Source organism: Hippoglossus hippoglossus, chromosome 6 (genome assembly GCF_009819705.1).
Source record: "Hippoglossus hippoglossus isolate fHipHip1 chromosome 6, fHipHip1.pri, whole genome shotgun sequence".
NCBI lineage: Eukaryota > Metazoa > Chordata > Actinopteri > Pleuronectiformes > Pleuronectidae > Hippoglossus > Hippoglossus hippoglossus.
In genome coordinates this window covers 315,186-327,685 of record NC_047156.1, presented here as the reverse complement: position 1 = coordinate 327,685, position 12,500 = coordinate 315,186, and the positions used below count along the sequence as shown (strand labels likewise).

The 12,500-nt window shown below is 48.9% G+C and overlaps 2 protein-coding genes across 2 annotated transcripts in view; one reads left to right on the top strand and one right to left on the bottom strand.

Annotated features, from left to right (window-relative positions):
• Positions 1–1,234: 1,234 nt before the first annotated feature.
• LOC117762650 (protein LSM14 homolog A-like) lies at positions 1,235–7,547 on the bottom strand. Its single transcript, XM_034587145.1, is given in 10 exon segments — positions 1,235–2,900; positions 2,982–3,216; positions 3,435–3,473; positions 3,550–3,724; positions 3,822–4,004; positions 4,709–5,047; positions 5,915–5,939; positions 5,941–6,075; positions 6,150–6,313; positions 7,241–7,547. Coding segments are annotated over 10 exon segments (1,440 nt in total). The 5' UTR covers positions 7,362–7,547; the 3' UTR covers positions 1,235–2,876.
• A 1,277-nt stretch (positions 7,548–8,824) lies between these two features.
• LOC117763122 (transcription initiation factor TFIID subunit 4-like) overlaps positions 8,825–12,500 on the top strand; it is a 4,201-nt gene continuing 525 nt past the window's right edge. Inside the window, exons 1-4 of the mRNA XM_034588026.1 lie at positions 8,825–10,004; positions 10,401–10,567; positions 11,481–11,564; positions 12,474–12,498. Coding sequence (XP_034443917.1) covers positions 8,861–10,004; positions 10,401–10,567; positions 11,481–11,564; positions 12,474–12,498 — 1,420 coding nt within the window. The 5' untranslated portion in view covers positions 8,825–8,860. The remainder of the gene's footprint in view (positions 10,005–10,400; positions 10,568–11,480; positions 11,565–12,473; positions 12,499–12,500) is intronic.

Below are 12,500 nucleotides of genomic sequence, written 5' to 3'. Positions count from 1 at the left end.
GGGAACCTGCAGCTTTCAGGCCCCCAGGGGCCCCAGGTGCTGATCCAGCTCGGCCTGTAGAGTCACAGGGAACCTGCAGCTTTCAGGCCCCCAGGGGCCCCAGGTGCTGATCCAGCTCGGCCTGTAGAGTCACAGGGAACCTGCAGCTTTCAGGCCCCCAGGGGCCCCAGGTGCTGATCCAGCTCGGCCTGTAGAGTCACAGGGAACCTGCAGCTTTCAGGCCCCCAGGGGCCCCAGGTGCTGATCCAGCTCTGCCTGTAGAGTCACAGGGAACCTGCAGCTTTCAGGCCCCCAGGGGCCCCAGGTGCTGATCCAGCTCGGCCTGTAGAGTCACAGGGAACCTGCAGCTTTCAGGCCCCCAGGGGCCCCAGGTGCTGATCCAGCTCGGCCTGTAGAGTCACAGGGAACCTGCAGCTTTCAGGCCCCCAGGGGCCCCAGGTGCTGATCCAGCTCGGCCTGTAGAGTCACAGGGAACCTGCAGCTTTCAGGCCCCCAGGGGCCCCAGGTGCTGATCCAGCTCGGCCTGTAGAGTCACAGGGAACCTGCAGCTTTCAGGCCCCCAGGGGCCCCAGGTGCTGATCCAGCTCGGCCTGTAGAGTCACAGGGAACCTGCAGCTTTCAGGCCCCCAGGGGCCCCAGGTGCTGATCCAGCTCGGCCTGTAGAGTCACAGGGAACCTGCAGCTTTCAGGCCCCCAGGGGCCCCAGGTGCTGATCCAGCTCGGCCTGTAGAGTCACAGGGAACCTGCAGCTTTCAGGCCCCCAGGGGCCCCAGGTGCTGATCCAGCTCGGCCTGTGAACTGAAGTCTGTTGTGATGCTCAAAGAACCAGATGATGAAAGAAGTGAAGCATCACAACGACCTCATCAATTCAAACTTTCACTTTTTCAACTTTTATATAAAATTAAGCTATATGAGAAATATGCACTTGATTATTCTGAATGATAAATCTTTTAAAAATCTAATACAATATAATAAGGTCCTCATTAGAAGATGAAATGTCGGCATGAGCCTTTAAAAACTAAATCCATTTTACTCGTCATTAACAGAATTTAACACACGTTAAATTTTTCCAGTTTTGTACAGAATCCATGAACTTGTCATTTAATTGAGACTTTATATTCTAAATGTTTGATTTATTCATTAAGAAAGTAAAAGTCTGTTGTGATGCTGCAACTCTCCAATCTCCATGGAAACACATCTGTGTGAACAACAGCTGGACACAACCTTACTTTTGTCTTTTTAAGAGCTTTAATGTGAAGGAGAAACTTCTGCGACAGGAAACAGATTCAGCTCCACCTCAACATTTCAGAATAAAAGTCTCAGCTGTTTCCTGAGCGGTGACGTCATTAAAGGTAAATTTACTTGTCTTCACAGGAACAATAAAACAAATGAACATTATACATTTTAAACTAAAAAGAACAATATTTCTGTCTTTAAAGAACAACGTACATGTTTTTATCCTGTTCTATGTGGGAGGAGTCAGTTACCATGACAACATTTGTCTTTATCAGAAACATGTCCGTCGCTTTCTTCCCCGTCAGATTATTACGTCTCGATTCATCTGATCCTTCGTTCACTCAGAAATGAAAATCATGAATGTTGTTCAGAAACTTTTGCTACGCTCAAACACTCATCATACGTGACATCACGCCGCAAGACAGACCAGACCGTTTCTATGGTTACAGGGATGAGAATGGTTTAATGGGGAAGGCGAAAAGTGTTAGTGTGTCTTTATAGTTCTACATTCAATGTGTCAGAGTTGAAAGAAAAATACATAAATAACAAGCATGAAGGTTTTTTCAGCTGAAAGATGTTTTAGTTGAATTTTCCATCAAAGGACAAAAGAAAACGTTAACTCTTTTTTTGGGACAGTTCTGTTATTTTCTTACTTTAGATCTAGAAAACGTAGAAAAACACATTGTCTGTTGTATATTTGTGTGAAATGACTTGCCTTTAAATATGAATAACTGTTTTTCTGCTTTATGACACATTAAATGCAGAAATAAAAAGAAATAATGTATATTAATCAATATTCTTTATCGATTAATGTGTTGATTATGTTTCAATGAATCAAAACATCCTTTAATCTGTAAAAAATCCACAAACCACAGAATATTTAATTTTGTAACAAAAATAGGCAATCTTGTGATAAGAGGATTTTTCACTGTTTTTGCTTGAAAAGTTATTTCCTGGCGATCAATCATTTAGTATTTCACTGATGTGATCAGTGTAAATACAGATTTTATTCCTTGACGCAGCCGCAACGTGAAAGGAGAACTGGAGCGAATGAATTTACAGCGTCACATGTGAACCTCATTTATTGACGATCGACCGATTGTGAAAATTACAGATTATTTAACTTTCAGCTCGTCAATGGCGTCAAACACAGAAGTCAACATCTTATGATCGACGGAAAAAGAAAAAACAAAACGCAGGTGAAGGGTGAAAAGATTTCAGGCGAAAGTCACGAGCACTGCGGCGAAGAGACGTGACGGTGAGGGACACGGTAGAAAAACACATTAGAAAGCTGAGACCTGGTGCTCGACAGAATAAAGCTACATCAGTGAGAGTCACAGGAAGTCATGTGACCACACTGGACAACAAATGATCAAATACAGGTTCAGGGGCAGAAAATTTATCCAAAACAAAACCATCATCTGAAACTTGAATATTATTATTTCAGGACATTTTTGAACAGATCTGGAGTTTGTGATTTAATGGTTTCGGTGATAAACTGCATCGTAGTCGTTTCCACCTTTGAAAGATTCAGAGTTAAGTTGCTTTGGAGCAGTCGACCCCAGTGCTGGTGACAAATATACAACTAGTAGACAATCTTCAAGTGTTCCACCTCAGAGTAGAAGCTTCGTCCACAGAGACTACGCAGACACTTTGTTGTCCTTCTGCAGGAGAAAAGAAAACACACTTTTACAAACTGATTTAAAAACATGTCTGTGCTTCAGCCACTTAAACAGATTCTTTACCCTGTATGCTGACAAGTCGGCAAACTCCCGGCCCGCCTGGTTTCCTCTGTATCCTCCCCTGAAGCCGCCGACGCCCTGTGGGGGCCCGAAGGACCCTCGGCTCACAGGACGCCCCCGACCTCCACGGAAACCCATCCCGCCGCGTCCACGGTAACCTCCGCGACCGCGACGCAGAGGGATACCAAATGTTTCAGCATTCATTCGCCTCTCCTCCGCCCAGGTCTGCCTCCGCTCCCTGTAGGAGATATATATATATATATATAAATAAATAAATAAATAAATAAATAAGAAAGAAAGAGAATGAATTCACTCTAATGTAAAAGAACAAACAGTTGAAAACACTTTATTTTGAAGGATTCATTTCGAACTAATTACCTGACAGACGACAAGCGGCCTGATAATGTAAGTTTTTCATTGGCCGAAATTGAGTCACATGACAAGACCAACACTCACCGTGGGAACACGGAGCCTCCAGACTTGTCGTTTGCTTTCCTAAAGAAAGAAGAAACATCTGAGTGAGTTCAGTGGTGAAGACCGTTAACACACGCCACTGTTCACACACTCGTACCTGCTGTCGTCACACGAGATGTTGTCGAAGAACGACTTGGACTTGTCGTAGTAGCAGTTGGGGCCGAGCGGGTCGCCCTCCTCGTCAGCATTGACCTCGCTGTTCTGAGTCTCCACGCCGGAATCGCCTTTGTCCTCGCCATTCACTGTCTTCTCTGACTTCTCCGTCTTCTCATCTGAGAGTGAATACACTTGGTCTCTTAATGCGTCTGACAGACCGCAGCCGTCCGCTGTCGAACCAGATTTAATTTGGTACAAAAATTAAATATATACCTTTCAGCTTCAGTTTGCTCTGAAACTCTCGGTCAATCTCCTCCTTGTTGAACTGGGCGTTGGCGCTCTCAAAGTCAAAGTCTTTCTCAAACTTCATGGGTCCGTCCCGGCGAACATTGAAGCGTCCTCTGCCGCGGTGGCCGCCTCCTCGCCCGCGGCGGTTAGCCGGTGCTCCGGCAGGTGCTGAAATAAAGGTGACATCCGTCAAAAGAAAGAAGTTTGAAGAGGAAGAGCACAACAAAACGATCACATGACGACACAGTGGAAAGTAAAACGATGCCAGACATAGTGAAGCTCGACTGTAGCGAGAACTTATAGCCTCGACTTGTGTCAATCAGGACAACGTTCAGCAGAGAAACACTTCAGAGACAAGCGAGCGGCAGCACCAGACGGTGTGTTCAGCCCCCTGGCGTCTGCTCAGACAACACATGAACACAGTGTTTAATAAAACACAGAGGTTCTGTTCACAGTATCAAACTTTAGAGTTTCATCTGAGCCTCGTTCATGAGCACAGAAATGTAAAATGAAGTTAGTAATAAAAACAACTAAAAGATGAAACATCTTTTTTTAGGTGAAAACAGACATTAATATAAATATGTTTAAATATTTTTGTGCTCTTTTATTCTTAGTTGTGTTTTGTCTAAACAATAAATCTCACAGTACAGCGAGTCAGTGTGAAGTCAGTGTTCACTGATCAGCTGGTTCACCTCAGACCCTCCGGTGACACGGACATTATTTAGTCTTATCGTCACTCTGTTATGTGGATTATAGTGTAAACAATAACTTTTTGTGTTTGTTCAAATTAACTTTTTATTTCCATGAGAATGTGTGAAATCTGATGAGTCTTAGTGGGAGGTGAAAGTGGAGCAGCAGCACAGACGTCTCACCTGAGTGGCTAAAGACAGAGTGGCTCAGGCCTGCAGGGGGAGCCCTATCTACAGCAGCGATGTGAGAGGCGGAGATGGTTCGGGGCACAGACCAGCCCTGGCTGCCGCGGCCTCCTCTGACAGTCTCACCCCTCCTTGGGTCGACGCCATCCTGGTGCTGGACCTTCTGACTGCTCTGCCCGGCAGTGAGGGGAGTCGTGCGAGTGTGGGGGGGGCTCCTGCGTCCCAGGCCAGGAGCCGGAGCGATGGTGGCGGCGGTCGGGGCCGACGGAGCAGCCTGGATCACCTGCTCTAAGGTGGGGCTCTTCCTCAGAGGGTCCAGGGTGGGGCTGTTGCGGCCTGGACAACAGATGTGTGTTAGTTCACTTCTCATTAAACTACAATGAGCTGCGTTAACACATGAGCCGATTAGTTCTAGACTAAATTGAGTGGGCCGCTGGTTCAAACCTAAATTTTAAACACAAATTTCAGAGGAATATTTGATAATATGACAGCCGACACTGACTCGCCATTGGTCGAGAGTGTAGATGGGCGGGACCTCAGTGTCAGAAAACAACAGCACACACGGATCTGTGATTCCCTCGTACTCCTGCAGACTTTTACCTTCAGTTACCAGAGAGCGTGAGTCACACTGAGTCTGTGTCGAGGCTACGCTCAAGTCAAACAACGCCACTGACTGTCCTGTGTGAGAGGAACAGCAGGAAGAGACTGAGGCTGTGTTCCTGTAAATACACCCATCTGATCTGTAGCTGTCTGTGTGTGTGTGTCTGTGTGTCACGTGCAGGAGTTAACCGATCATCATCTCATCTCTCAAATGGCGACTCAACAAAAACTGAGGCTCCGTTCACACCTGGTGTTAACATCTGTCCTGGGATCTGATCACAAGTGTTCAGTTCATCTGTTCACACCTGACATTAAAATGTGCCTTGAACGTGTCTCCTGTGATGATGAAATTCACAGCGTCACGTATCAGATACAACATTAAGATCGAAGCTGTGAGACTTGCGTGGTGCAGCTGTAGAGGAGGAGAGTGACAGCCTGATGAAAGCCATGAATCAACCCCCCCCACTTTCTGTGGCATGATTAACGTGGTACGAGAGTCACAGACAGACCCTGAACCTTTGGATGTCATGCTCTCCCCACAGTTAAATAATACAATCACGAAACACGTCTCACACACACATTGATCAAAAGTCATGTTCCTACCGACACCAACAGGTCCAAACTGAGGGGGAAACCAGGGGGCTGGTGCTGAACTGGTTGTAGGCAGGAACTGGGGCCCGATTGAAGAGTCCATAGGAACCAGCTGCTTGGAACGGGGTCGGGGCGGCGGAAGCAGAGGACGAGGAGCTGGAGCCCATGGACGACTGAGAGAGAGACATGAGACATTCAACTACAAACACAAAGACGAGAACGACACGCGTGTGTGGTGAAGACGAACCTGGACGATGGCGGGGTCCTGAGGGAGAGAACTGGTTTGTTTCGGTGGCTCGCACACCGTCAGGTCCTTGATGTCGCTGCCTCTGAAGATGATGTACTCAAAGGTGTCATCTCGAGGAGGGATGGGTCTGTCTGTGGGGCGGTCCTCTGTTCCAAAGGAACGAACTGACAACGAACAGAGTCACAGGTCTAAAACCTCCAGGCACACTTCAGCAATACAGCACTTAACTGAGCGGTTCTCCTTTGAACTGATTTAATATTATTGAATTCTGAATTAAACACATTTTAATGGAAACTTTGTTATTAATGATTAAACTGCAAACGATTTCCTCAATTAGTCTACTTATTGTTTTGTGTTGAAAATATTGCAAATGTTTGGTTAAATCTTCAAGTGTGTTCATGAGAAAGTGTGAAAAAACCAGTCAGTGACGTTTACAAGCTGGAACTTGTGAATGAATGTGTTAGAATTGATTATCAACGAGTCCGTTTTAGGTTTTAATGAGTGTCGTTACTTTGAGAAGTGGAAGATCAAAGCAGATGAAGGAACCTGCTGCACCGAGGTTTACAAACCAGTGGTCACCACATTAAACACGTGTTTAAACACATGGCTGCTCATTACGTCACTAGCTGCTGCTCGGCTCTGTCGTCACGAACAGGTGAGTGACGACACGTCAGGATGCAGAGCAGCAGGTGACAGAAAAACATTAAAACCCGCTGCAGCTAGCCTCCATGCTAACGTTAGCTGACTCATGTAGCAGACACAGGTCGGAGTTAATCCGCCCACAGGTGATTAAAGGAGGGTTAAACTGAGCCGAATGGCGCCTCTCACAGGCGGCTTCCCCCCCCTCAGTGACCCGCTCCATCGCTCTCTCTGCTGGGACTGACGCATCGCACTGTGCCGCTTCGGCTGTTAGCATATTAGCTATCGTTAGCAGGCTAGCCCTAGCCTCCTGGCTAACGTGTTTTGAATCAAACCTGTGGACAAATTAACTTCCTCCGCTTGGAGCGGATTCTCTTTCAGCCTTTAATTCTGAACCGTGGTCGGACTGTACCCCCGCTGGGAGCGGGGCTGGGCGCCGGGAGCAGCGTCACCTTTAGCCAGAGCGACGGTGGAGTTCTCGGTGTCGATGGTGTACAGGATCCCCTCATAGCGGATTGCGGCCTTCGAGATGAGGCTGATTTTGCTGCCCAGGTACGGCGTCCCGCCGCTCATGGTGTCGTCTGTAGCCCGGCGCAGTGACGGGGAGCAGAACGGACGGTCCCGGAGGATGGTGTGGTTCACAAGGCCGGTTCAGAGCCGAACGTCTCGGGTAGTGATCCCGCTCAGCTTCTCTATCTGTCGCTACAACATGGCCACCTCCTCCATCAGAGGCTTCTGAGCGCGGGGGCTAACGAGAACTCACACTCTCGCGAGATTACGCTGCGCCGTCACCTAGATGTGTGCAGGACAGAAGAAAAACACAGGCCGCGTGTACTCTGGACACAAAGTAACTGAGTACCGTTATAACTGTGATGGAAAGTAACTGAGTACCGTTATAACTGTGATGGAAAGTAACTGAGTACCGTTATAACTGTGATGGAAAGTAACTGAGTACCGTTATAACTGTGATGGAAAGTAACTGAGTACCGTTATAACTGTGATGGAAAGTAACTGAGTACCGTTATAACTGTGATGGAAAGTAACTGAGTACCGTTATAACTGTGATGGAAAGTAACTGAGTACCGTTATAACTGTGATGGAAAGTAACCGAGTACCGTTCCCCTGTAAGAGAGAGTAACCGAGTACCGTTCCCCTGTAAGAGAGAGTAACCGAGTACCGTTCGCATGATCATGTGGTGACGTCTGCAGCTCACACATTCATTCAGATTCATAAATAAAGTATTAAAGTATCGTTTCCTTATAATGTTCCTTTGAATGAAGGACTTTTACTTCTAATGGAGTATATTACATCTTTGCACTGGTACTTTTAAGTATATTAGTCTATCATGTTTGCAATGTTGTGAGAGGAAGTTGAGACTCATCAGAAATAAACTTAGATCAAATTTACATTAGAGACAACAATAGAAAACCGTTGATAAACTCATCAGGCCCCTGGTACGAGACCACAGAACACACACACAAACATCAGAAAAACCAAGGAGCTGGTGGAGTCCTGACACAGAAGGAGATCCCCCACCCCTGTTGTGATTCACGGGGGGAGTGGAGGACAGCTGTAATGTCCTGGAGATGTAAAAACAAACTGGACTGGTCAGACAACAGTGCCGCCCTCTACAGGAAGGTTTTACCAGTCTGTGGTGGTCAGTGTATTGTAGGAAGCTGTGGCACCAACAAACAGCTGTGTGCTGGGGATGGAGGTGGACGTGCCTGAGACATAGTGAACATGTTACAGTTACACCACCTGTATCCTCAGCTTTATATTGCACAGCCTTGTAGGTAGTATTTCTTTTTCTATTCTTGTGAAATTCCACTGGGTCAATTGTGAAATTCCATCACAGGTTTTAATAGGTTTATGTTATTATGTCTGATCTAGAAAAACATTACGGTCGATATTCTTCATCTGCAGAAAGTGTGTGTGTGTGTGTGTGTGTGAGTGTGTGTGTGTGTGTGTGTCTCTATATCTATATGATCTGGTTCTATGCTGGAAAAGCAGCCAGATCCTCGGCGCATGCGCACCTTCTAAGATACGATTTGCACAACGGAGCGACATCAAAGATGGCGGGAGCCTCCGACCCACTGGAGGACATGCTCTTCACGGAGGTGGATGAAAAAGCCGTCAGCGACCTGGTGGGTTCGCTCGAGTCTCAGCTGGGCGACAGAAAGACTCCCGCCCCTTCGCTTTCCGACGGGAACCGGGAGGCAGCTCCGGCGGCCGCGGCTCAGTTCTCAGGGAAAGTGCGCGATCAAGTGGGGTCTGCTGAGCCGCAACAAGGGCATCCGAAAGCGGGGTTAACCCAGGGACCCGGCGCCAACGAGCCGCTCTCCGGTCCGAGCCTCTCCTCCTCTACCTCCTCCGTCGCTACCGGGGCCGTGATCACCACCGGAGCCGGGCTACAAACTGTTGGAGCTGCTCCCCCGACTGCTTCCCCCGGACCGGGACCCGTAACTTTGCCCACTCCGCCCGCCGCCGCTGCTAGCTTCCACCGGGCGGCTGTCCTGGCTCCGAGCGCGGCTCCCAGCTCCTCCGCCGTCCCGGTGGCGGACGGTTCCCGGAGCGGATCTCCCGCTCTGCTCAGTTTAAACGGAAACGGCGGAGCTGCAAAGTTGGTGAACTCGCCCGCGGTCGCGCCACCGGCCGGAGGCAGCACCGTGATCAGTGCTGTCAGTGCCGGGGGGTCCGCGGTCATCAACCCCATGACTTCTCAGCCCACTTTCCCGGGACCGGCTCCCACCGTGGTCCTGCAGAGACACCCCGGCCCCGCGGCCAGCGTCACCCAGAACGGGATGGACCCTAAGGTGGTGACCCAGGGCGCCCCCCCAGCCTCCAGCCCTCAGGTGATGAACCACAGCACCCCCCTGATGCACGCCAAGATGCTGGTGCCCAGTCAGCCTGTGTCCGGAAACACCGTCATCCTGACCAGCACCGCCTCTGCAGTCCAGTCCCCCATCACCCAGACCGTGTCCAGTCCGGCTGCCATCACCCTGACAGGGGTCAAACCTGCCATGAACGGGGTGGCTCAGCCTGCGGTGACTGTGGTGAGGCCTCCGGGCGGCCCGGTGATGGCCACCTCCCTCCAGCAGCAGAGACCCGCAATGGTGGCGAGCTCGACCCGGGCAGCTGCCCCTCAACTTCCTCTGGCTGTCCGGCCCCAGCAGCAGACCACCATCCAGCTGCCCCCCGGCTTCACCATGCCTGCAGGTGAGAGTGCTGCACCTTCACCCGAGGGTCACCGCTGGTGTCACAGCACACTCGGGTCCCTGTGGAGACAGAAGCTCGGGGTCACGTCCTGTCGACCCCGAGCTTCCTCCTCACTCCTCAAAGGAGGGAAACCAATTAATCAATCCATTGTCAGAGAATTGATCAGAAACTGTTGATGATCAAAGGTCCAGTCGTATGATGAGCGAAACGTACATTTTATACACAAATCAATTGATCAGTGAATCAGAAGCAACGACTCACAGATAGTTTGTTTCAATCAGAGCTCCAGTTCATATCCAGTGTGACAGGAAGTGAACGTCCACCATCACTGACAACGGGGTGATGATGATAAAGAACAGCAGCTGGGTTTCTGACCCGTGTCTCCTCCTCTCTCAGGTATGGTTCTGGTGCGGACGGAGACGGGTCAGCTGGTCATGGTCCCTCAGCAGGTCCTGGCTCAAGCTCAGGCCAAGACCCAACAGGCCCAGACTGTGGCCAACATCACCCAGAGACCTGGCACACCGACGGCTGGGGCCGCCATCCGGGTCAGCACCGCCACCACGGTACGTCTGGTACTGACCGTAATCAGAATCTGCACAGGTACTGAGTTCAGTGGCTGCTGGTCTGATTCATTCTTTATGATGTTAATAATTAGTATGAATTAACGCTGAAGTTCAGACGAGTTCGGCCCTGATGATGCTGAAGAGTTTTGTGTTTGTCCTGTGAAGCAGCAGCAGATTGAGGGTCAGTGTGAAGGTCCACATGTGAATTCACATATCACAACAACAGGAACATGTGGGACATCAGGCGAGGGGCGGAGCCTGTAGAGCAGCAGGGGCGGAGCCTGTAGAGCAGCAGGAGGCCGGACATGGCGTATAAACTCTGCTGTGGAAAGATCAGTGTTGTTGTTTACAGCTCATCCACACCGGCGTCGGCCCTCATCACCAGAAGATCTGGAACCTCCTCGTGTTTGTTGACGTCTTCGTCTTCTACGTGTGCGGCTCCTCTTCTTCATCCTGAGATGTTGTGTTCTTCCAGTTTCACGTCCGTCACGTGTTAGAAACCTCGTCAACACGTCCACAGTCGCTCACTGAGAAGCTTCCACACATTGTCCTGCTGTGTCCTCACGTGGACTCACTCTGACACTTGTTCTCACATACAGGAACATGTGCGGACTTCAGTGCGGGTCTGACAGCAGCTTCCGATTGGTCGGGTCTCCTCTGTAAAGTGCTGTTAGATGATGTTGTGATTTATTAAGAAACAATTAACATTCATTGGATTTTCAGTCCCATTTTGTTAATTGAACAAAAGAGACATTCATCATCACTTGTGTAAATTAAATAAAAATATAAACCAAACCATGAAACAGTTGATGAAGAAAATCATCAGCAGGTAGCTGTGATAGTTAAAGTGTGAAACAGTTGAACTACAATGATCTGGTCTGTGACGTTGTCTGTTCCTCCGTGTCGTCTGCAGGCTCCTGTCACACCTCACACCGTCCGCCTGGCGGCACCCGCTCCGACCAGGATGGTTCAGTCTCCCTCCACCACCACCGTACAGGTGAGTTTCTGTCCAATCAGCTGCAGAGTCAGTGCGTGTGTTCACATCAGGCTCCTCTGGTTCGTTAACAACAACACGCAGCAGAAGTTACTAGGACAAGTACAGAACTTGAAGTTTACTTTGTGTTTGTTTGATTCCCTCTTGAGTTTATGACTGGGTCAGATCACGATGGGGGGGGGGGGGGGGTGCAAAAAGATAAACCTTCATTAATCGTAATAGAAAGTAAAAGTTAATAATAATCACAATATGTATTTGAAGTTATATCAAATATATATATGATGCGTTGACACTGAACGCACCACACATTTCTCTCGTTCGAGATTACATACAAAGTCAATGCAAGGACGCGCCCCCCCGGGGTTTCCACAACATGTACAACGCAGCAACTCCACTCCGCTTCATCCCTCTCTCTCCGGTTGTGTTTATTCACGTTATGAGCGTCCGCGTTAAAGACTATAAAGGGATAGTTCCACTGAAAATGAACATTACCTAATTATCTCCTCAGCACTATGGTGGAGGGGGGGGGGGGGAGGGGGGGGGGGGGGGGGTGGGGGGGGGGGTGTATAAACAGTGTTGCAAGCCAAATCCAATACAACTGAACTACCTGGTGAACCGATTCTTCAAACATAATAAAACAGATTAATCATGACATGCCTCCATCCTGCTCCTGTGATGACGTTCATATTCCACTGGAAACGAAGAAGTGGAATTACAAGAGACTGTTTTGTGGACACCCCCCCCCCACACTCCACTCCACTCCATCATAGGGCTGAGGAGAGGAATGAGGGAATTTTCATTTTTCAGTGAACTAGTCCTTTAAAATGAAAAACTCTGCTTATAGCCTTTACACCTTTATGCGTAAATGTCATTTTTCCGGGCCCTGTGCTTGATGGTGCCGTTGTTTCCCAGAAGGCCATCACCGTGGCCCCTGGTGGT